Genomic DNA, 26469 nt, shown 5'->3' on the forward strand with positions numbered 1-26469 from the left:
TCTACTTTCCCATCTCTCATCACTGACCAGGAATAAGAGAGGGACAGGCTGGCACATAAGCTTGTTTAAACTTATAATTTATGCCTTAATTTCTCTTGATCTAGAACAGTTTTCCCACTGCTGCTGTGGTCTAATTTCAGAAGTAAGATGTAAGGTAATGGCAAAAGAAACAAGCAAACCAAACGAAAATACCCTTAAACAAAAAACCCTTTACATTGGCTTGGATCCATTTTGTGTGAAGGATAACTTAAATTATATGTAGTATTTGCTTGCTACTAAACTAGAAAAATTAGAAGTCTTGTGATTGCCTAGGGGAAGAAAGCAAATCAATGATACAGAATAATCAGAATTCTAGTTTTTATGAGCAAAATAGTGTGACAAGAAATATGAAGAGAGGATTGACTCGTTCCCTCACCCCCAATTTTCTTTCCATCCAGAAAGAATCTATTGGAATGTTGATGATATGTGTTCTGTTGTGTTCTCTCTGGTTTATTACAGCACTGTTTTTTCTCTTGTAGGTTAACAGAACCTTCTGGATATTTAACAGATGGACCAATAAATTATAAATATAAAACTAAATGTACATGGTTAATTGAAGGATAGTAAGTATTTATTTTCATAGCTTAAATTTTCTGGCAGTTTGGTACTGTGTATTCTAGAGATCTAAAGAACTCCTCAAGTAGAAACTGCATCTGAATACAATATAAACAATTTTGGTTTTTTGTTTGTTTTGTTTTTGTTTAAATGTTATAAAGGTAAAAAAAAAAAGTTGAAGTAGGATTTTCAGGATTGCTCAGAGCTGGCCAAATTCCATTCCCATCAAATTGCTGGCAAAAGTTAGGCTGACATTGGAATTTGGCCAGTGCTGCAAGCTCTTAAAACCCTGTGATAAATTTATTGCCTGTTTGAGTACCTTTACGTAATTTCCAAATGTGGTTACAGAATCCTATTATTTAACTCATTATCTTATTTATCTTATTTAACTCATATCAGTGATAAATCAGGAATGGCTTCAAGTACAGAATGCTTCCAGTCTAATGATAATTATTCAGTTACATGTTGCTCAAAAGTTAGTGCTTTTATAAAGTATTTTCTTTTGCGTTCTAGTCTTCCTCATGTACTTAATTTTAAAATCATATTGTCCCACAGTTTATACAGTTTAGATGTCTCATGTCTGTTGCTAATTTTTCAGTTTATGCAGCACAGAAACACACAGACATGCACAACGAAATAGACACATATGCATTAGTATGGCTAACTGTTAAAGGCACAAATTTGTTAAATTTCAGTGGGCCTTTTTTCCTCCAGGCTATGGGTCAGGATTTTGTTGAAGAATTTAGCTAGGTCTGAGTACAAATGTTCTAGAAGGAAATTACCCCTTCCGTATTTCCATATTGTCATAATCTCACTTACCTTAGATGTCTGCTCTGTCACTGCAGTTCAGTAATGATCTGTCTGACCTAATTTTGGTCTGCTTATATGCAGATAGTAATTTAAACACAACAGCAATGAAGTTATGGGTAGTTTGCAAAATCGTTTAAGTGGAAGCTTCAATATGTAGGTGACTAGGCTATAGCTGAATATCTTTCTGACATAGATAGACCTCTTTTTACCCAAGCTAGCTCAGGAATATTTGCACTGCACTACACTATGCTAAAGTGGAAACATGCCTCAGGACTGTATGCAAACTCTGCTTTGAAGTTGGTCTTCACTCTGTTCCTCCTCTTTGCAGGAGATGGTAGAGTGGGTAGCTGGAGGAAACAATATGCTGCACAGTATGTGGAAGAGTAATGCAACCCAGTAACATAGTGCAAAATGTCAACATGCAAGGAAGTCACATATGTATAAAATACTCTCTCTTAAAAAATGAACAAAGAGCTCTCTCCAAATGATCTCTCATGAAAAACAAAAAGCGCATATGTTTTCCAAACTGACAAACTGCACTTGAGCCTGTCGGGGGGGGACGGGGCAGGGAAAAGAAATAAAAGAAAATCATCAGTATGTTGCATGGAATATATTTAGGAGTCTACTAATTTTGTTGCATAAGAAAATTCCCCTTTCAGAAATCTTACCGTCCCCATCTGGATCTCTACCAAAAACTGGTGAAATCTGACTCCCAGGTGTCAGGTTGGGGAGAAGGAAGAAAGAAAAAAAATCTTGCATTAATATTGCTTGCTATTTTAAATTTGTGTTTTAAGATTTTTATTTTCGATAACCAGTGTAATACTGGAATGAGGATGTGTAGGTGATTTTGTCTTGAAAGACTCTTTAAACCCCATAGTCCTGACACTGTAAAGTAAAGCTAGTAAATTCAAATGGGTTATTTTAATTGCTCTAAACTCATGGTTCTGAATACTGATAAAACCTGGTAAACCTAAGTCTCTTGTTAACTTTAGGGATTATTAGACTTGGACTGAAGATGTTATTTTTAATTTTTTCTAATATAAAGTGAAATGTTTGCTTGCCCTGAATTTTGTTATTTAACGCTGAAATATTTAGTTAGTACTCAAAATGTTTTAATAGACTTATGCTGGCATGATCAATTTTGTTGTAAGTTTTTTATGTTATGAGCTCAGTACTTCTGTAAATAATGTTTTACATCCATGTTCTCTTTTTTTTTTTTTTTTCAGCCCAAATGCAATACTAAGATTAAGATTTAATCACTTTGCCACAGAATGTAGTTGGGACCATATGTATGTATATGATGGAGATTCAATATATGCACCTTTAATAGCTGTATTTAGGTGAGTGTATTTATTAGCCTTTTAGTCCAAGTAGTCATGTGTGGACTTTTTTAGTCTGTGGGGAAAAAATAACATTAGAGGCTTTAATTTCTTAAATAGCTTGCTTTCTTTTGTTAATATCATGGGACCATGTATGTAAAGTTATATTAGAATAAATTACAAAACACTACTTTTTTGGTTAGGTGGTCATAGCATGAATCCATTTATGTGGCTCGTACTTAATGCTGAAATTGCATGGAGTGTTAATGCTCATAGGCAGGCAATCAGAAATGTATTTTCCAGTAGGCTTCCAATAGTGACTCCTGAGTTTTAATGTGCATTAAATGTGGCACTGGCCAATAGTGTCAGTATCTGATCCTGCTTAAGGGAGAATTGCAATCCGTGACTCAGGCAAAGTTGCACTATGTGTAAGTTATGAAGAATGGCCACTAAATGGCTTCTACATTTCTGTAGGAAGAATGAAGAGACTTGTTCAGGGCATTTGATACAATGGCTATCTAAAGCACTAATTTTGTAACGTGTTTCCTTAGATTGCTCAGCTGGGTATCATTGTGACGAAGTCATAGTGGGTAAAATTATCAAATTCTTCAAAGTCTTGGAGGAGACCTCAAATTTGCTATCAACTGAAGTGATGGAATTTCTTTCCTTTTTGTTATGTTATCATTAGCTTATGAGAATTGTTACAGAGCTAAATCTTTTTTCAGGTTAATATTTGTTGTCTAGAATCATAGTATTACTTTTTGTAGCAAGATTTAGAAGTAAACATAAACCCAACAACAACAAACAACAAGCATAACAACTAATATTGAATAAAGACTAATTATTTGCCTTTCAAATGACAATAAACCGTTGAGGTAGAGAATTAGGTCCATGCACTGCATTTCCTATGTGTCCAAGAGAGAAAAAGCAGGGCATACGAATTTTAACGCTTGTTTTCTCTCTTCCTGGACTTTACCAAAATGTTTCAGTTGGTTTATTCCTACCCTTCCGTTAAAATTTTTGGAAACATTCCAGAAAGAATATTCTATGCAAGTGGGCTATAGTTTACTAGAGAGAAAGCACAGGATCCTAATCCTTTGAAGTCAGTAAAAGTTTTATCTTGGGATATCCATGGAGTGCAAAGCTATATGAAAAAACCAACCAAACAAAAAAATCCTCCAACAAAACAGAAACTGTTTGTGCATATATACACACATGCTTTGTGGGGCAGAAATTGTACTTCATTTTCTGTTATGAAATACTGATTATGCTGCTGAAGTTTAATAAATACTAATTGCATAAATGATAGTGCTTTCTCCTAAGGGAACAAAGCTCAGGTCATCCCTCTTTCCTGCCCAACTACAGCAATCACACCACCTTCTCTCCTAATTCTCCTGAGTTGTTACATAATTGCTTGGGTTGGGTTTTTTTTCCCCTCCCCAAAGTTGTATTTGTTAAATGTGTCTAGCTATTATTCAGGAGCCTGACTTGTAGCATGAATAGAGGAGGTGGAAAGAGGAGGTTCCTCTTTCTGTGTTCTTTAATTCAAATGTCTTTCAGTTTATTGATTGTTAGTGTTTTCCTTAGGATGCCTATAACTTTTAATTTATATTTGTGATGTGGTACTGTTTTATGCAGGTGATCCTTTTTCTCAGTATTTTAATACATTGCTTGTTTTTCCTACTTCAGTCTTTATTTAAGACTGACATCTTAACATCTTTCTGATGTTTTAGAGTATTTTATTTTCCATTGAAAATTACCTTTTCATGGAAATTGCTTAATTATCATACTTGCCAGGTTTGAAATTCTTTAATAAGATAAACTTCTAAAGGTGCAAATGTTACGTGGAAATAGAATTTGTGCTGAAAGGCAGTGAGTGTTAAGCACCTGTCTGAAGGAGATATATATATCTGAAATTATACTGACAGTGCATGTACCCTCAGAATAATCTGATGTGAAAGTTTTCATTACTGTGTGAGGGAGGAGGTTTTTTGTTTTGTTTTGCTGGAAAACCCTACCTTACCTTGCATGGACAAGTTTTATATGCATTTCATTATTTGTTTTTTAAAAAGAAGTGTTGACATAAGATTTATGAGTTATCTTGTCTATATAATTAACAACCAGAATAGCCTTTCCCCCCCCCCGCCCCTTTACTCTACCAAAGACTGATTAAAAACATTATTCTTATTTTCTTTTCCAGTGGTCTAATAGTCCCTGAAGTGCGTGGAAATGAAACTGTTCCTGAAGTAGTTACTACATCTGGCTATGCATTGCTACACTTTTTTAGTGATGCTGCTTATAACCTAACGGGATTTAACATTTTTTACTCGTAAGTATTTCTTAATAAGTAATTACTTTCTTAATTAGTGTATCACTTCTTTTGGGAGAATGGGGGAACCCAGGGAAAGTGTTTATCTATTGATTTTATTAACAGCGTAAGAGTTATGCTTTGTGTTCGGTTTCTAGAACCAGGGAGCTGGGGTTGTAACGAGTTGTCATTAAGGTACTAGTTTAAAAAAAAAAAAAAAGAAAATGAGATAAAGTATATTGTTCTGAGTGAAGCCGCATGGCCATTCCAGGGTATGTTTTTTCCTATGCCATATGCAACTGGAATGTATCCCTTCCAGTATTTATCCAGCACATGTAGTTGTCATATGGAATAGAAGGGAGATTATATCTGCTGTCATGTCAATTCCTTTCTCTTGAACTAGGATCATCTTGCTGATTGGGTCTTGCATGATTTTCCTTGCTGAATGTAGGTTTATGGCTTTTGACACCTTCACCAAAGTCCTACTTTTATTTTTGTGCCAGCCACGAGGGTTTTATTCCATTTCTTCTCTACTTTTCAGGTACTTTCCCCTCCCTATTCTCCATCTCAGTCTACATTCTGCCTTCATAGTTCTTATCTGAACTGTCTGTCTCTTCTGATGGCAAAGTCTAGTCTGGTATAACTATGCTCCAGTCTGCTTCTCTGTGTCAGCAGCTTTAAAGATACAGCCTTTTCCTTCTAATATGCACCAGCTGTTGATTGCAGCTTTTGTCTCATTTGGGATGTGCTTGTGACACGTGACGCGGTGTCTCTTTATACTGGATGCTTTAGTTCAAGAGGGGAGTGCTTGGTCCTGTTGGACCTGTTTCTTCATGTGAAGAATGTGATAGTTTTCCAATGATTGAAGATACTCCTGTTCCTTTCTTTCAATTCCTTCAGATTCTGAAATACAAATTTTTGGGATGTGGTGGCCAGCACTGCACTTCAAATGTGGAAGTACATGTAATATTTTTGTCCTATTCTTTATTAATTTAAAATTCCTATTTGTGCTTCTGACCATAGTTTTACTCTTGGCAGAGGTCTTTGTTAAACTGTCTATGGAAAGATTGTTTCTGTAATTTGCAGCAGTTTGCCTACCTCTTACCAGATAATAAATTCAGAGTTTGGGAAACCTCACTAAATAAGTTGTATTGGAAATGGCAGTCTAGAAGACTGGGTATTTTTACTTTTTGTCAGTTGACATCAGTAAAATGCAATCACCTGGCAGACTTCTCTACTGTAATTAGATACATTTTTCCATTATCCCTGAAGCTTTTATTGCACTTTTTTTGTTTGTCTTGGGAGCAAATGGCAATATGAGATGGCATTCTTAAGAAATGAGTGTATGTGCTCTGCATTCTTTTATGACTTGGTAATGTTGTGCATGCTACATATCATTACCTAATTTTTTGGAAGATTTAAAATAACTGAAAAAACTGCCAGTTTTTAATTCCATTACATATATAGCTCACTAAATTTTATGTACTCTGTTCTTCTGTTTCTTCTATTGCAATGGATGCTTTTAAAATACTTTTTTTTTTAGTGAGCCAACAGTAACTCTTTTTATGCTAAAAGTACCTACAATTGCTTTTTATGGCTGCATTAACTTTTTTCTCTCACTGATCTGTTGCACTCTGCTTCTGTTACCCTCTTTCTTCCTTGATTTGGTAACCCAAAGCAATCTTTGGCTTCATCTTTGGCTTCATCTTTGACAGGCAACTCGTTTTCCTTTATTTTGGGGAAGACAGAAGCACTGCATCTGTGACTAAAATGCCATGCCAGTTGCAAACAGCAATAGTTACTCCAGAACTCTCTGAGTAAATTTTGTGTTCCTTTGGAGCCAGGCAACCTGCTTTCAACTCTGCCAATACAGTTTTTCCATTCTGTTTGAATCCTTAACAAACCCATTGGAGTGGGAATATGTCTACTTTTAAACTGGTATCTCTAGTGCTGGAAAGACTTAACTGTTCACCTTCCTGCAGAACACTCTCTCTGTGAAGTCAGGAGGAGAGGTTCCTCACAGCTGTGGTATACAGCAGTTAATGCTATCGATGGTTTTAATGCCATGTGGGTACTAGGCAAAACCCCCAGGACATTTGCAGTTCAGAAGTGTTTTTTTTTTTTCTTCTGTAGTGTAACAGAATCAGTCCTCTGAGGTGTGAGTCTTTAGGAAATGAAAACACGCCTCCTGACTGTCCTACCACAGCTACATTTGGCCAAAGACCCTAACTCTTTCAGTTCTTTCTTCCTTTGGTAAGAGCAAGTAGTAACAGTTTACTCTGAGTTTCAACTCAGTCCTTTGCTGTGAGTCATCAAAAAGGTTTCAAATACTTTTTGGACTTCATCAGGCACATACTACCTGAGATTCATATTCTGTTCATGGAGATTCTTGGACCCACATACTTCAATGTCCTCCATCCCTCCTCATCTCCAAGGAATTGCCTGCATTTCTGGAACCAGTTTGCATAATTTTGCAGTCCAGTTGCCTGTGATCTCAGTGTTTAGTAGTGTGTATCACAGAAATGCTAACTCCCATAACAGTCACAGACTTCTTCCAGCCTAATCTTTCCTCTCTTTGCATCTCTGACTGCGAAGTAAAGGAGGCAAGGTTAAAGTGGCTCTATTCTTAAGGTGTCAAAGCATGAAGTGCTGCCTCTATGTAGTTTCAGGATATTGGCCATCTTGTATTTTTCCTCTCTTGGTTTTTCCAATTTTATTCCCCTTGGGTGTTAGTCATACAATTTTATGGCATGGACCAAGGCCACTCAGGAAAACCCTTTAACTGTATGATGGAGAGTTTACGGGTTACTTCTCACAGTCACTTCCAGTGTGGATGTTCCTAGAGATAATAAGCATTTGAAGGGACTGACTAGAGTGCTTATACTTGGAACACAGGGAAAAAATAGATGGTGATCTGTCCAGGCAGGGCCTGTCCTTCTGCTTAATGTCAGTACTTCTTGGTAAAGTACAAGATGTTTGTGATCCTGACTGCATCAAAGACTTTGTGTGTAAGCCCGGATGAACACCTTTTTATAGGCAAGTGAGCTGAAATCATAGTTAAACTTGTGTTTTATCAGTACGTAGAAATTTTTCAGGAAAAAAAGTGCTTTGTCTAACAAATACTGTTGGAATACTATCAGGTAAAACCACTGTCATCAACTCTTGGCTTGTCATTTCCCTTATTTTACATATTTCTTTCAGAATTAATTCTTGTCCTAATAACTGCTCAGAACATGGAAAGTGTACAACCAGTGTGTCTGTACCAAGCCGGGTGTACTGTGAGTGTGACAAGTACTGGAAAGGAGAAGCCTGTGATATTCCATATTGTAAAGCCAACTGTGGCAGTCCAGATCATGGGTACTGTGATTTGACAGGCGAGAAGCTGTGTGTTTGCAATGATAGCTGGCAAGGTAAGGTTTTGTTATTTGGAATCAAATTCATCTTAAAGAACTGCTCTTAATGCATCCTTTCTAATATGCAAATTAGCATCTTTAAAGAATAAGTATAAATGAAAAAATAATTTCTGGAGTAAATTTTCATGTGGACCTACATGTGTGCACTTTAATGACATAAAAGGCTCACAGCTTTGATATCTTCTGTGTGAAGATGCTATGGAAATACCTGACCTAAAATTTCTTGTGGTGCGCATTCTTCTTTTTGTATCATTAATTTGAAAAAAATAATAGCAGTAATTACTCAAGAGTTGTGAGCAATTCTGGAGACTAAGTTCCTCCATAGCCCAATTTCCTATTCTATTAATTTTTTTTAAAGTCTAGAGAGATTTGATTTTCTTCCCCCCTTTCACACTGTCACATCATATTTTTAGTGCTTCATGAAGTAAGTATTCACTGTCTGGTTTTTAGTTGTATGTTATTTGTATAGTCTCTCAATGAAAAAGGAAGGTAAGCAGTTTTGATGCGATGGTGCAAGAATTTGTATGTGGACACATACTGTGGAGTAATGGATGTACTGTAAGCACGTGCTGTAGTTTTACTCTCAGTACCATCAATAACTGTTTCTTATTAAAGGTCAATTATTTAAGATCCTAAACGTTTAATTCACTTACTGTAATTATGCTAGGTGTTTGTAATTTTTTTTCTTTTTATCCTTTACCATTCCTATTAAAAGTCTCAATTGGATTAGCTTGCTATGCACTGAAATTGCCATTCTTCTCTTAAAAGAAATATTAAAATACCTCCACATTACTTAGGTGATATGCCCTCTTCCCATTACAGCCTGCCTCTACTTTTGTTTTATTGCTGTTTCTTTTTGCAGGTTAGAGGAAATGACCTTTTTACTCCTATTAGCTGTTGCATCTATGAGACCAAAGAGACCATGAGATTTTAATACATTTCTCTTCTTAATAATTAATGAAGTTGTTCATTAAAAGGCAGTCAGTGCACCCACAGAAGGAAGTGCGTTAGCAGTATGGTCATTGAATGGAAACAGTGCAGACTTGTTACCGAGTCCTCCAGAACCTTTTGTGATCGTAGTGCACAAAAAAAGATCCGGAAAGCTCAATCTCTGTAAGGAAGTTGTGAATAGAACTTGCAGCAAGAATATCGCCCTTTTATTTGTGCATTGATTCCTTGCAATTTCGGGTCACTGTGTACAAAATGAGGAAAAAATAGAAATCTTTGGAAACACTTTTTAGGCTACAACTTCATTTAACAGTGCTATAATCTTCATTAGAAGTTTTTAGCATGAAATAAAATTAAAATTCTAACTTTCACTGTTAGTACTTTCTTTTTATCTAGCATTTCTGTGCCTACTAGCTTCCTATTCTTCCTACAGTGAGTAGGATTATATAGAGATAATTTGCTTAGTTGTTCCTTGGGTTTTCACCAAACCTATGTAATTTTCAATTATTTTTTTTATTCTGTGCCAGGTGAGCTGGCTTGTATACATAATTGTTTTTCCTTATTAAATACAAAACAATACCAAACTTTCCTTAAGCTCTCTGGGAGACTTTTTGCTGCTCTGTTGATTTATTTATTTATTTGCATCTATATACTCTCTTTATAGTTTCTACACTGACAGTATCTTCTGTGTAGGTTTCTTTGCAATGCTGGAACCATAAATGTTTCTACTTATCTTACTGCTCTTGCTGTCTGTCAATTTTTCTTGTGTTTGGTAATTCAAACCAACTGGCTAAAGTAGGGTCTTGATTTCTATGTCTTTGAAGAGAATTTTATGGGTTTTTTTTTCACATTTTTTTTTTGAGTATGTTCAGTTGCTATATTAAAAAATTCATTGGACTGCATTGATTGAGATGTACAATAAAATCCATGGTTTCTTTTACAATGGTGACATCTTGTGGATGCTGTGGAAGGAGCGTCTCTGAAGAAAATGTCTTCTGAGAAAAGAGAACACTGTATTCTTTGGGATAATTGTTTTGAGTAAAAGTAGGGTCCTCTTGTTATTAGGTACGTTTTGTGGAAGAAGGATGTTGTAGATGTTTTCAATTATCCATTACAATAAAAACTTTTAGGCTTGGAAAGCAAATAATTTAACAAAAATGCTAATGATATTTAATAATGATAAATATTTCTGAGATGGTTGGTCTCAGAAGTACATACAGTATTTACTTGAAATCTGGTTGATTTAAAATATTCAGGAGGCTGAGGTTTTTCCTGAGGAGTGATTCCTTTTATGAGTACTGCATCATATTATGCTGTCCCATTACTGGCTAATCTGTCTTGATATTCTAAAGCAGAATGTGTTGATGCCTGCTGATACAGGCTGTGGATGTAACTCAGGGAGGAAAAAAAGATGTCTTAAAACTACTGACTTGGTCTCTTTTTCTTTGCTAGGCACAGATAAAAAAGAAATGGGGACTTGGCTGAGACAAAAGTGGTGGCTTTTGCACTATTTGACCTGTTCAAGAAGTTGAAAAGATAGTTTATAAAAGATGTTACCTTTTGCCACATATGTGTTTACAGCCAGCAAATTCTCTTTGATACAAGGAACACTGTGTCTTGGACTGTCTCAGGCTGTAAGTGAGCAGAGAAGATTTCAAAACAGTTAACTTCTGTAACAGGATTAAAAATTCAGGATGACAGGAAGGATTGTAAACTGTTCCACATTTTTAAAAGGGTTAAATGGACTATCTTTGGATGTGTTGAAAATATTGCTAACTACTATGAATGTGTTGTATGCTTTTTAAAAGTAATATTACAGGTCTTGTTGATAGAGATGTTCTTTGATTTCTTCAAGGAACTTGATTTAATACCATGTAAAGGAAATAACTAGCTTGCTACATATTAAATGGGTTAAAAACTGTTTTACAGAAGGAATTCAAAATATACCTACCTGTAAAATATGCAGTAGCAGAGTGATTTGTTGGAGAATTTTCCAGTGATCAGTTTTTGCCTGATGTTAAACAACATTTTTACAAAAGATCTCGTTAATTACATAAAATTCTTCCTGATTAAAATTTTCAGGTAAGTTAATAAGATTCACTGTGTGGTAAATAAAGGAAGATAGTTTCATTTTAAAGAGCTATAAATCATCCAGTTCAAAGTCATAACTTAGAAAATTGTCTTAATACCACTTAATGTAAAATGATCTAGGAACAAAGACTGCAGGCTCTATTGGCAAACGAAAGGCTGTCTTAAATATTGTTAAAAGACTTGCAAATCACTGAAGGTAATAATTTTCATATGAGGAATTTTGAGTAGAGAGCAAGTGACCCTTTCTCTGAGATAAGCATTTGGGAGATAACATTGGATTATAGTGCCCAGTTTGGGGACCGGCACTTTAGGGAGGAGTGTAAATACCAGCGAGAACTCAAGTCATGCCTCAGAACTAATATGCTTACTAGGAAACAATCCTGTGATGGGAAGATTAAGGAGTTAGTGTTGACTCTAACACTTAGTGGGAGTCCTCGCTGAGAGCTCCTGCACAGGCACAATATCTCCCTGATCCAGTGTGATGTGGGGATGCTCTTGGTGCCAGTACCTTTTGCACTGGGTGCAGAAAGGAAAAAAGAGTTGAAGACTCTATTGAATTTAAGAGAAACTTTATTGGTACTTTGATCATTGAACATCAGTACTGCAAGTGAAGAGATCAAATAGGGAGGAATTACAGGATGTGTTTACATTAGTCTTTAAGAGGATCAGTAGGGTACCTTTGAAGCAAATCTGATCCTCCACATGTACTGTGTCTTGGCTTGCATCATGAGGTGGTTTGAAGACGCAGGAACTGCATTCCTTTTAGATGAAACTACACCAGAAGATGAGCTCCAGGGTTGCACATAATGCACACCAGCCACAAATGGGCACTCAGTCCTAGGGATCAGATCTAGTCCAAAGTTAAAACACCAATAAAAATTCTGGAATGTGTATAGTCAGTTGTTTCTCCCTACAGATCTGCTCCTAGCAGATAGAGATGCAGCAGAAGACCAGATTGTGAAATTAAACTAATTAACTTTGAAATAAATCTATTACCAGTTCAGGCAGCTTGAATTTTATAACATCTCTCTAGGGAAAAATGAGCCTTTATGTAAGGAGAAAAGTAAACAATGAAAGTGTAAAAGGAGTGCTATGACACTGTAAAATTCAGTATTTTGCCTTGCTCATTACTATGGCGTTTATTCTAACAGCATCTTGAGTATGGCCAGAACTACTATGTCAATGTGTGTCTATACTCGACTTAGATTATTCTGAAAGGACTAACTAGAGTTGAATTCATTCTGACTGCTTCAGGGGAAGGCTTTGAGGTCATACTTCTTTGTTTGGCCTGCCTTATTCCTCAATGCTGAGCTTAGCAAAGCTCTGCTTGTGTGGTGGTGATTTATTGAAACCGATGGAGAAGGTTTGAGATGTGAGCTCTGGCAGTGGCAGTTGAAATGCAGCGCTGGAAAGAGCTTGCACCAAACGCTGAGAGTTCTGAAATCTGAGATTTTGGCCTGTTGTGCCTCAGTGTTCTTGAACAGAAAGCACATGAGTAAGTATTTTCAGAGAGAAGGACCTATGATGTAACATTTGCTTTAGACAAACCTGTTTTTGGAAGGAAAAAAAAATAGAAGCAGGTGTCTTATAACTGTTATGCCCTGTGATAAATCCCTGTGATTTTACTTTTCAGGTTTTCTCCTGGCCAAGTATCAACTCAGTCAGAAGAAACTAGAGTTTTACAGTCTGGGAGATGTCGTGTTAAATATATGTGCATTAACACTATATATGCACATAAAACCACAAACCCAAGTAATGCTTTCCTCCCCCAATTTTAAGTTAAAATCCAATTTCTGCCCTCCATATTTGTAACTTTCATTATGTGTGTCATAGAAAAGAGAGTTGTCTAAGGAAATTTTGCATATACAGAATCATAGGAAGGAATTGACTTCACATGAATGGTTATTTCATATATACTGGCAACACGTTCTTCAGTTTTATGTTCAGATTGAATTTAATAATCTGTCAAGCATCCTTGGAGGACTTTGTGCAATTTGTAAACAAAATATAGCTATCATAATTAGAAATTTAGTGTCTGAAAATTCTGTGTGAGAAAATTAAGTATCCTTATCGCAAAAAAAAAAACATCGCAGTTAAATGAAGAGCCAACTTCAGTTTTAAATACTTTTGTGGTGTCATCTGACGATTAGTGAAAGCAGGTTTCATAGAATTTATTGGATTCATTTCAATAAATGGTCAGCTGCATTAAAATGGTTGATAATGCTCTGTATGTGCAATTAGGCTGAGATTCAGGAAGGGAGTCCCCTACAATTTGTGAGTTTTAATGAAAAATGTAATCCACTTAAAATAAATCTATGACCTTCTAAATATTTATTTAAAATGCATGCACATAAAGGTAGCAAGTTAGAACATGCAAACACTTGGTTAAACTAATGAACAAACACAATACTATATCCTGAACACATGAAGGGGATAGATAGTGCTGATCTCCCTGATAAGGGAAGATACTAAATTTAGCTCATTATCTGTAGCACCTTTATTTAAGAATAGGAAGAAAATGATTCAGGCAGCTCAAAACTTGTTAGCTTGATTTCAGCAGTGAGTAAAGATCTAGACCATAATTTGAGGAAAGAAATAATTAAGCATATAGTATGATGGCATAGTGAAACAGTTGAAATATGGATTTATCGGTGTAGTTCATACTGAAATAATTTGTAAGAAAAGTGACAAGAAAATGCAATATATTTATCTGAACCTCAACATTTGATGATAGAAAATCATTGAAACTGAAGAAGTCAGAGAATACATAAGGGAACAGTAAGGGGAACACAGCTTGTTAATTGTGAAATGTGAGTGGGTGTGCTGAACAAGTAACTTAGGATGGAAAGATATCAGTATTACTTAAAGACTGATCTTGGGACTGATCTTATTATATAAATTTTATAATCTACTCATAAGACTGCTAATGAAATCTGGTAATACAAAGGTGGGAGTTACCTTAAATGTGAAAGAGGACCAGAATATCCTGCAAAAAAGGGTTAGAGTAATGTGTGGGATGTAATTACTTCAGTATAAATTGTAAATTCATACATTTAGGGATTTAAGAGTATTAAGAATTTGTTTTATAATCTTGGATTGAAGTGTGGAAGGTGACATAGGAGAAAACTTGCTTGTCTAGCTCAATTAGAATATGAGCAAATTCATATTCTTAATTTTATATACTCTGCAAACTATAGGCTGTAAAGTGTCAAGTGCACTAGTAGGATGATCAGTCACAGAATCTACAGTTAAATATATGAAAAAATTAGTACTATATTTCATTTTTGTTACTACATTTTTATGAATACAAATTGAAACAGACTCAGAGGGAGAACCATCAGGATGATCAGGGCTATGGAAGATACTAACAGAGCATGGTTTGTTTAAACTGGTAAAATGGAGGCTGGGAGGGAATAGTGCTGCTCTTTCTAAACTCGTGTGGAGTGTAGAGACTTAAAAGACAGACTAGCTCTTTAAGTCCAGTGATACCAACACTGGTAGGAGAATAATTGGGGTAAACTGCCCATCAATACATCTAGTTTGAAAATTGGAAGGAGGCTTTTGACTATTGGAGCTGTGAAGTTTTCTAAGAGTTGTTATCAGAGATATTAGAGCTTGATACCCTGCTGGCATTAGCATGGAGTCTCAAAATCTCTAATCCAATGGGTACTGTCAGCTACTGCTAATCTGAAAAGTCCCTGTTTCTTTTAGAGAGTAAGAAGCAAAACATTTATTTGTTTAATATTAAGACAACAAATCTCATGCAGAGTCTACCAAAGAGTATACTTGTGCTCAGTCACGAAAGACTAGGAAGGCTTTCCCTGCAGTGTGCTTCCAGTAAAGACTGCCGTGGCATCAGGCCTTATTATTCTGTACCAACCTAGTTGATCTTGAGTTTGAGACCTGAAGTCAAACAGTTAAAGGGTGCTGCTGAGCAGTACACACCAGTGGCAGGCAGTGCAGCCCTTTTGGCTTGCCTGCTCAGACTTACCCTGCAGATTCCCCAAGGCCAGATTGCCCTTGGGTGGTCCACTCTTCCTGGCTGAGGAAAGAAATGGGACTGAATGATAGCAGCCAGATAGCATTTCAAGAACTGCATCAGCTTGTGTGCATTAGGATTTCTGACTAGTTCATTCACAGAGGAGGCTGAGTCCTGGCACAGCTTGCTACCATGCTGCTTTAGCTGGAGACCTATCCAGGATCTCTCTGCCTACCATTAAGTCTCATTTGGAGCAAGACTATTTGCAGGAGGGGGGAAATAATTACATCCCGTATGGATGTTGAGGAGCTGTGCAGTGACAGTGTAGGAACATGAGTACACCTACTATTAGAATGCTGGTGAGCCATTCTTGAACAACATTTATATTTTCATTTACAGAGCAACTTTGTATTTTTATGTAGTTACTATCTCATCACTTTCCTGTAAGAGAGGTGATTTACTGCTTGGTAAAACTTCCAATAGAATTTTTATTGAAAATATATTCAGATATATTCTCTCTTCTCAAAAATATTTTTCATAATCTCAAATTCATTATCATACGAAGATTTTATTGAGTACTTGAGAATAGTAATATTTGGTTTGTATTTGTGGCGGTTGAAAAATTATGTTAAAGCAATAATTCTCAATTCAAATGATCAGATATCAAATAAATACAGAATAAATAACAACAAATACTTTATTTAAATGCTTTGATTAGATTGTATGAAAAACAGGACTGTGACATTTATATACAACACATCAATACTTTTGATTTTTTCCTGTGATCCCAAAGGAAAAGATTAGGGTTAAAGACAGTAGATGATGTTTTCTCATTAGGTGGAAATTGATCTTATGACTTGAACTACTGGAACAGATTGTTACTTTGGCAGTTCATGAAAATCCTCAATAGAGAGAAATTAGATTCCTTCTCTTGTGTTCTGTGGGCAAATCGCTTTTTTAGACCTATAGAATTTTTTCCTACCTTTGAGGATAGCATAATTGACTTCCAATTCCGGTTTATAAAGTTGTTTTCTGTTTTTAAAGCTTCCCCCCCTCCCCCCCCAGTGGATTGAGTGACACATTAGGAAGATCAGAAAGAAATCCAATTTTAAATAAATGGAGAAAAATAATATTTGCATAGAAAATAATAAAACATATTTTTCGTTATCTTTGTTCTGCAGCTATAGTGCTCTCTGTTGCACAAAAGGCATGTATTTAGTGAATGTGATGTTTCTGAAGAGAAAATGTATTTTTGCTGATATAATGGTGGTGCTTCATGGTATATGTATTTAAGTAGGAAAACGTGTAAATGATATTTATAAGTCCTACATTTACCTTGCCTTTATAAGGCAATAGCCACACGAAAGCATTTGCTCTTCAAATGATGTTTCAGTAGAAGTCAGTATTATTCTATTGCTTTGGGTTTTTTTCAATTACATATTCCATTTTTGTACTGATTGATACATGCTGTGATATCCCCATGAATGTTTTACACTTTGACTGAAGAGGCAGTCCTGGCCACGCAGTCTTACTTGCATTGTCACAACCATGTGTATGTGGGCAAGGTGAACCACATAAGGGAACACATCCAGATTAAAAGCTAGCCTGGCTAAAAATAAAAGCAAGTTTTAACCTGGATGCATTCCCTCATCTGGTTCATGGTACAGCCATGTGAAAACTGGTGCCAGTAGCGATGATAGCTAAAGAGTAAGTAGCCAGGGGTGCCTCTTCTGGTGGCAATGTCAACTGATGTCACTTTAATGCATGTGCGTGCCATGCACGGGGTATTGATGGGTTCTTTGAAGAAAACCTGCTGCTTTCAAGGTCCTGAGTTCAGGTGTGTCTCCTTAGAATGTGTCCTTCCTCCATGCCAGAACAAGACCTGGGTACATGGTGTTTCTCCGCTCTATCTCACCTTTCCTGTTCAGTGTAGACCAGCAATGAAGCACTGAGGCTGTAAAAGTTATCTGCGACATTCTTTCAGTCACTGATCTGGTTAACAGTATTGTTAAGATTTTTGTATTGTTAGATTTTTATTAAGATTGTTAAGATTTTTTCGTTGTTAACTTTTTATACAAAAATTTTGTCCTAATTTTAATACAGTCAATGTCATCTAAATATATTTTGGATTTACTGTATGAATTCTTGCGGTTCCCTGCCTCCAGATATGAAAATCTCAAATCAATTGGCATGCGAGTAGTTTGCGTGTTTTATTCATTATTTGCCACTAGGGGACACTGTTGACCACTACATTTCTGTGCAAGAATGGTAGCTGTAGTAAAAGACATGAATGTGTTTTAATTTTCTGACTGGAGGCACCGTTTTCATAATTCTACGCTCTTCCCTGATCAAAGAATATTTAATCAGTTGTTTATTTTTAAGCACTTTTAGATTCAAATTAAGTGTTTCCTGCAGTGATTTACCAAATCAGAATCTTGCTGAGGTTACAATTCTATTACAGTATCTATTATTAATGCTTAAGAAATAATATACTGAATTGTTCATACTCTCATTAGACCTCATTCAAACACCATTAATCTTTTCTGGGTGGAAGGTATAATGAACAATGGGAATTGAGTGTCTCCATCATTTAATGAATGGAGGGTAATTTGGATACAAGTGGACATCATTCTTCTATAGGGTACTAGGAAAAGTTGACAACTGGTTAGGTACAGATTATTTGCCTGGTCATGGTGTATAAGAATTAATTGTAACAAGTGGCCCAAAAAATGATAATACACGTTGGAAAAATATAAATCCCCCCCCCCCCAGGATAATATGTTTTAAAATTATGAACTTGATGTAAATTACTTATTTAGTTTATTTAGTCAGCTTCAGCAGGTCTCTCTTCTAAATGTTTGTCCAGTCTCTCCTTGACTCAGTGTAAACCTTTGCATCCAGAGTATCGTTTGTCGGAGTTCCTTGCCAAGGTGGTCTGATACTTTTTGCATAAAGAACTATCTCCTCTTGTTTGTTTTGAACATGGCTGCTTCAAGCTGCATTTGATAAAACTTGGTTCTTATATTCCAAGAGACTGTAGACTCTTCATATCCACCTTATTCACTTATCACTTATAGACATTCATCATTCACTTCCAAATTTTCTTTTTTTCCAAGTGAAAAAGCCCTAGCCAACTCAGTATTTCCAGTTGCAGAATCCATTCAATTCCTTTGAACATCCTTATTAGTGTTCTGTAAACAGTCTCCAGCTCTAATCTATCTTCTTTTTGAGTAGGGCACACAGTTTTCTAAGTGTAGGCAAACCACTGATTTATACTGTAGGGTAACAGCATTTTCTGTTCCTAACGTGTGATTTGCTTTTTTGACCATTGCTGAGTGCTGAGGTGATATTTTCATGAGTTATTTTAAGATAAGACTTTACTACTGACTAGTGATGGTTAGTTAAGAGACTATTTTCTTTTTAGTCAAGCTAGAACATAGCTTAGACAGTTTTAGATTTACCGATGTCGAATTTCATGTGTAACTTTGTTGCTCAGTCACGTGGTCAGGGAAGAACTTGTTCTGTAGTTCTTCAAACCCGATCTTACTCTTTCTGCCCTCCAGTAGTTGCCTTTATCAGCAGACGTTCTTGACTGCTCATCCTCTTTCAGGATCATTAATGTGTATGTTGAATATCTTGGGTACCGGCAGAAATCCTTGTGGGACTCCACAGGTGACCTCCCTCCCTTTAAAAAGTGGCCATTTACTCCTGTCTACTGTTTCTTACTATATCTTACAGTCAATTATTTAGCCATGCAAAAGCCTTCATTCTCTTGCTACAACAATCAAGTTTCCTTTAAAAGTCTTTGGTGAGGAATTTTGTTAAAAGCCTTGTGAAATTCCATGTCAGTATATCAATTGGATCACCCCATCTTGATATCTTCAAAGAACTTTAATAGGCTTGGAAGACAGGCCTTCTCTTTACAAAAACTACACTGATTTTTATGAGTAGATGGCAATTATCTCTCTATTGACTAATTGTGTCCATTCTTATAGTTTCTGCTGATTTGTCTGGTAGAAACAGAAGCATAGGAGGCCAGTAGTTTTCCAGATCTTCCCTGGAACCTTTTTAAAGAGTTGATGTCATGTGTGACATCTGGGATGCAGACTAGTGGGGTGGTTTGGTTTTTTTTTTTTTTTTTTTTTCCTATGTATTTGGTTTTTGCTTTTTGGGTGTTGTTTGTTTGTGGTTTTTTTTGGTTGTGGTGGGTTGTTTGTTTGTTTGTTTTTTTAGCATGTTATCACTGAGTTTCCAAAGAAGGTTATGGCCAGTGTGACTTCAACAGCTTTGGTTTTTCATAATGTCCAGTAGCTTGAGGGAAGGATTTACCCCAGTTAAGGCTGAGAGGGACATAACATTGCTTATAGTATCAGCATCAAATTACAGAAATAATCTAGCTGTCATACAATATCTGTATGCCATCACTGATGATGATTTCAATTCCATGATTGATAATGCTTAAAGTGGAACACATTGGTGTCCTAAAAATTCAGTGTTCCCCATCTAGAAGCAAAGCCAGTCAGTGATGATGTAGAGTCACTGACAAGAGGCAAATAGTGCATAGTCTTTTTTTTTTAGCAAAGTTCTGAATATATTCCGGTTTTAAATAACAAGATTTTAAAGGTATTCCAACATCTAGAGCATAAACTAATGATGAAGAGATCACGTTTTGGTTATTACAGAACAAATGGGAAATAAATATTTCTGCTATTCATGATTTTAATAATAATATAATTTGAAAATGACTCATTTTGCTGACTTTTCTTTATTTAGCAAAAATAATTGGCTAAAATATGTTCCAAAATAATATATAGTTGTGGGTTTTGGTAGCTTTGTAGAATGATCTATAAAATTTTATAAAAATTAAATGTTCAAATAATTCTTTTTATAAAGCACTTGATAGTGTATTTTGCTCTTGAAAGACAACGCAGAATGGCATTGTCACAAGGGCAAATTTTGATTCCTGAGATTTAATGTAGTATAATCTATATTGTAACTGAATTTACTGTAACATTATTTGCTTTGATATAAGCTTACTCTGGTTAGTTCAAATGCAGTATAGCTTTTCTCCAGAGGTAACATGCAGTGTATACTGTGCTACACATTTTAGGCCTGTACAGCATCTAAAAATATGATGCATTACACCTTTCTTTCAATTTGTGACTCATACAGTACATACAGTTTTCTGAGAAGAATGCAGAAATATATCATTATTTGAGCTAATCTAACACTTTCAGTTTGACTGACGTCCCTTGTCATCAAATTTTTTCATTGAGCATCTGTTAAACATAAAAGTGTATACTGTATTTTATCAGAATGAGCAATGCTAACATCTGTAATTAAGCCTCCCCTGTTTCTGCTTTATTGGCTTTAACATCCCTGTCTAACAGATTGTACAAATTGCACATTTGTTTACAAAACAGGTCCAGATTGTTCTTTGAACGTCCCTTCCACGGAGTCTTACTGGATTCTACCAAATGTAAAGCCATTCAGCCCTTCTGTGGGCCGGGCTTCCCATAAGGCAGTCCTACATGGGAAGTTTATGTGGGTGATTGGTGGATATGCTTTTAACTACAGTTCATTCCAAATGGTGTTGAAGTAAGTGACTTCTCCTTTGTCATATCCCTTCTGATGTGATTTAGGGAAAACTTGATCTTACCAGGGAGGTAGCCTCTATCCTGCAATTTAACTGAAAGTTTTGTATGTTTTTAGATTCCTTATTAACAGTGTTATTTTCTGCTTATAATTTTCTTATGGTTAAAAAAAGTTAAAATATGGGTAATATTGATCTATATGTGATACTAATGAGTAATTTCTTCATTTTTTTGTGAAAACTGTTGCTATACTTTGCTGCAAAGCATAAAAATGTTTGTAGTGATAAGACAGTAAAATCCATGTGCTGATATTTTCAGATAGTAACATCTAGAATGCTATTTGCATTATTTACATTAATTTATAATTGTAGGAGATTTGTATTTAATGCATGCACTTAGCCTGTTGGTGCCCTGCCAGTGGGGTTAGGCAGGTCATCCATATTTCACTTCTTCATATTTATGACAGTTTGTATGGTGACTTGTGTATATGTACAGGCCCTAAATGTGGTAAATGCAAGTATTAGGATACGTTTGTTAGCAGTTTTACTCTTATTTTTGCCTACCTCTTGTTTTCTTCCACACCTTTGCAATAATCCAAAACAAATCCCATAATCTTTGGGGATTTCCTTTTCTATCTCTGTCGTCTTATTTTTTACCTCTCTTTCATCTCATGTTTTAATCCATTAATGGATTAATTGTTAATTAAAATTTAATGGAAATTAAAATCAACCATACAGCTGAGAGGGAGCTCAACAATAAGTTTTCAAAGTAGTGCAAAAGATTGTGGCATAAGCAGGTTAGTGAGGGGTTTTTTGCTGTGACTGATAACAGTGAGCTTAGCAATCTAGTTTCATAACTTTCTTGTAAGTCTGGTGATTTTTATTACAGTCCTATTTTCTGAGATTGTTGATGGGTCCCTGAAAGAGCTGCTTCTGTTTTCATTGATGAGCATTTAGTACACTATCACTAGTTAGTACACTTGTAACAGTTAAAAGTGATCGTGTTACTGCTGCTAACAAATTAACATATCAGATAAGCAAGTGTGACTGATCAAGTGTGCACACTTTGCCAAACAGAAGTTAGTTCAAACATACAAAAGTCCCTATTTCTCTGCAGGTAGAAAATGTTTACTTTTCTATTTCTCTTCTAGCTACAATTTGGAAAGCAGTATATGGAACGTAGTACCTGTATCCAAAGGGCCACTCCAGAGATACGGACACACTCTTGCTTTATATCAGGTTTGGACTCTTCAGCATCCTATTTAATTAATTTCTTTGTGTGTGCTGTTCGCAATCTTAAAATGATTTATCATGAACATAGATTTTTGAGGATAATTTAATTTCAAGTCCCTAAGCATTTTGTATTAGTGTCTTCTTCAGTACTTAGATCTATGGCACAATCTTTTTCAAAAAATTGTGCAATGCATCTAAGTCACTTATTAGCTGACCATAAACCTGCAAAGCTAAACCCACCCATAAAAGAGGGCTAATATAATTGGAACGGTGGTAAGGGAAGGCGAGCTGGGAGACAAGGGTGACTCCAGTGTGGGCAGCGCCCTCACTGACCAGGCACCATCCCCAGGGACTGAGCCCAGCAGGCTGAGCCGGGTGCTGGTAGCAGGGTCCTTTGACAGCCCCAGACATGGCAAGCAATGACCCAGGTCCAGGGACTATCCAGGGAGTCCACTCAGGAGCAAAAGGAGACAGGGCCAGAGACAGGACTGGAGAGAAGGCTACAATGTGTGCCTGAGGGGTCTATTATTCAGGAGACAAGCTACCTGCAGCGCAGGTCCAGGTCCATCCAGGAGACAGGATCACAAGCAGTCAGGGACTGAGGGTCCATGGCTGAGCCCCGGGTGAGGCTGATCAGGGCCTTTAATGTCTGTTAATGACCTAAAGGCCATGACAGTAAGAAATAAACTTTTATTTGTTTTATTATTCTTAGTAAAGAACCAGACCAGTATTAAAATACAAACTGTTGTTCTATAGTGTCGTTTTACTGTAAGTTCAAATAAGTATGAACTACTGGCAGTTTTGCTTCTACTGCTATCAGGTAGTCTGCATGCTGCTTTATTGAAAGCACTTTTAAAGGTTTATTTCACTAAAGAAAAAAAAGAGAAAGAAAGGATTCTTTGTACAGATAGAATATAGAGACAAAATATTTGGTCTTCATTAAAAGACCTAAAAATTGGCTTTTGTTAGTTCATTAACTTTTGGCTAGTGTTAGTCGTGTCTCCAAAATATAAAGGACCAAAAGTGAATGCAATGCATAATTTAGCCTTGTACGATGATGGCAAACTTGTTAACTGTGACAGAGAAATACGGACTTTGTATCCCAAGTTTTCATTTTTTTGCATAAGACACCTCCAGTAGGGAAGAACAAAAAAATTGTATCAAGTCAGACCAGACTGTTCATCTAGCCTGGTAACATGTCTTGAATAATGGGTAACAGCGAATACCTAGGGAAGAATATAAGAAAAAAATGACAAGAACATACAGAAGCTTCCTCAGCATACTGTTCTAGTCTGTAGCTGGGATTTTCTAAGATAGGATAGTATTTTTGTAGAAAGATTATGAATCCATATTTTATGTTTTTTTCCAAACTTTCAGACCATATATTTATTTCAGCATTGATACCATCCTGTGCCTAAGAATTCCAGTGTATTTTGTGAAGAAAACCCACCTTTTGGGAAACTGGTACTAGCTGGTTTAATTTTGATAATCCCTACTTTTTATACTATTTTCCGTTTATTTTCTCTGTACCACTCGTGATTTTCTGTAAGTCCATCATATTCTCTCTCTATAATTTCTTTTTCATGCTGACAATTCCTTGCATTTTTAATAATCCTCTAGAAGGAAGCTATTTCATACCTTAGGTAACATTGTGTTGTTGCCTCTACCTCTTCTAATTCTGTTATATCCCTTCTGAGATAGGAGGAATCACAGTCTTTAGTGTATTGGTACCTTAGAGATTGATGTCATAGAAATAACGGTCTAACTTTTTCCTATTAATTCTTAACAGTATTTTAGCTTTTTGAAAATCTGCTGTTGGCTTTGAACTGGTATTTTTACAGAACTATCAGTTATAACCACAAGATCTCATTCTAGTCAATTCAAAACCCACTGTCGTATGAACAGACTTAAAATTGTTTTCTATTCACATGCATCACTTCATGCTTATCTATGTGAACTTTTATTTACCCTTTTATTTGTCCTTGTATTGCACATTCAGTATTATGAGATTCTTCTGCAATTCTTTGCTTTTGACCATTGCCTCAGCTATTTTGAGTAATGCATTATTGTCAAAAAAACATTGTCATGTTTCCATTCATCCCTGTGCCAGATTGTTTTGAGTAACTTGAACAAACAAATCCCAATTATAGATCTCTGTGGGACACCACTAAAGACCTCTATTCACTTAAGAAGTGAGCATTTTTTTCCCTGAACTTTTGTTTATCAAATTATTTACCCTTGTATTATCTGCCTTGCTCACCCCAGAGCAGCATAGTTTCCTTAAGGCATGAAGAACATTATCAAGCATCTTTTGGAAATTCCAGGTAACTATCAACCAGACCTTGGATTCGTTCAGGAAAATCCAATGATTTGCAAGATATAACTTCTGTTTTCAAAAGTTGTTAGACTTTCGCTCAGTCTCTCTGTCTTATCCATGTGTTCACTGCATTCTGTCCTTTCTGCCTATTGCTTTTCAGTCTCTTGGTACTGACACATTTTTAAGGAGGGAGTTACACGCTACAGATGGGGGTCAGCTGTTTTGTTCTTAAAATCCTTCAGAACTGATCCTGGTGACTTGTTGCTGATTATTTTGTCAGTTGTAGTTTTTTTTACTATAACCTTCTGTATTAATTTCTGCTGTGGAAATATCTGTAAAGTCTACCATGAAGAACTCATATGGGAAAATGAACTTCATTTTATTGCTATGGCTTTATCTCCTCAGAATACTCCTTCAGGCTGACTGTTGGCACCACAAATTATCTAGTTGGCTGTATTTCTAGTGCATTTGAAAAATGATGTATTAGTACTTTATACTTTTGTAGGCAGCTCATTAAACTGGTTCATGGCTTGCCTTTATATGTCTCTGCATTTTAATCTGCTGGAGTGTTTGGACCTTTATTTTGAAGTATACTGTTTCTTCTAACAGTCTCCATTATCCTTGTGTTAAGTTAAGCTTTATTTATTTTGTTATTTGTAATGGATTTTTTTTTTTTAAATAGGAAGCATTCCTGTGATCTGAACAGATATCCTTAAAATGTCTTCATATTGTCATTACAGATTTTATCCTTTTAGTTGTACCTTTTACTTTCTTTTTATGATCGGTCTTCCTTTTATATAGTGCTCCTTTTGAAGTTAAGCAGGGTTGTAGGAGTGGGTGCATTTTTTTTTGCGTGTGTTCCTGGCATCTGTTGCTCTTCCAGAGATGTTGAATCTGTCCCTGGCACAGTTAATATCATAGAGGTGTTTTTCAGTAGTAATATGAACTAGATTCTGTGCATGCTCCAACATAAAGTAAAAAATTGCTTTTCTTCTCGTCAGTTCCCTGATACGTTACTAATGTATTATCTGTTCTTTGAAAGGTCAGATCTTTCTGACCGGTATCTTTGGTTATTACAGTTCTTGTAGAATGTGGACCTTTTAGTTGGGAAACATTCAAGTAATGTATCATTTAGCAGTTCAGAATAAAGGCTTAAAATATCATTTAACCTTTTTATTTGACAGTGCTAATATTTTCTTGAGATATTCCAGACTAAAGGGTAACCATTTTAGAGATACTTTTACTAGCAAATATTAAATATAATAGACCTGTGTTAATTCAGAGATCTTTTTGGATCTCAGTGAGGAAATGCAACTCTTGTTAATATTAATGACAGCTACAAGCAAGTGTGTAGTGAAGAAGCTGTTGCTGTTGTCACAGGCACATGTTAATTAGTAACTAGAATTCACTAATAATGAACAAAGCACCACTCATGTAAAATAATTAACTAATATGTTGCTTGTACTAGTGATTATGTCAAATGTCAAAAATTGCATGGGCCAAAAGGAGCTGATCACATAAGCTGAAGAAATTTCAAGTGAAAAAGTACATCCTTTTGAAATAAGTTCTTAAATTAACCTGTTAGGATAAACTTTTGATATTTTTCCTTTCAGACGTTCAGTCTCTTGAAAAACAGAAAAATAACTTAGTGTGAAGAGTAGTAGAACATAATACCTAGAGATGGCAGCTTTGAGCTGTGTTTTGAGCTGTGTACTAGTCATTGTGTAACATTTCCTTTACAGCTGAGAGAAAAAATATCCACAGAGAAGAAATTAGATTAAGTTTTTGACTTGAGCTCCTGAGATTTCAAAGTCTAGCGCTAGACTGGAGTGAGAGTACAGAGCTAGTATTGCCTGATTGTGGT

The 26469-nt window shown here is 35.8% G+C and overlaps 1 protein-coding gene across 1 annotated transcript in view; it reads left to right on the plus strand.

Moving 5' to 3' along the window:
- ATRNL1 (attractin like 1) overlaps positions 1 to 26469 on the plus strand; it is a 536524-nt gene that overhangs the window by 42304 nt on the left and 467751 nt on the right. The window contains exons 2-7 of the mRNA XM_072870268.1: positions 519 to 602; positions 2631 to 2744; positions 4924 to 5052; positions 8233 to 8441; positions 20886 to 21060; positions 22207 to 22294. Of these exons, the coding sequence (XP_072726369.1) occupies positions 519 to 602; positions 2631 to 2744; positions 4924 to 5052; positions 8233 to 8441; positions 20886 to 21060; positions 22207 to 22294 (799 nt within the window). The remainder of the gene's footprint in view (positions 1 to 518; positions 603 to 2630; positions 2745 to 4923; positions 5053 to 8232; positions 8442 to 20885; positions 21061 to 22206; positions 22295 to 26469) is intronic.

Source organism: Ciconia boyciana, chromosome 8 (genome assembly GCF_034638445.1).
Source record: "Ciconia boyciana chromosome 8, ASM3463844v1, whole genome shotgun sequence".
NCBI classification, from domain to species: Eukaryota; Metazoa; Chordata; class Aves; order Ciconiiformes; family Ciconiidae; genus Ciconia; species Ciconia boyciana.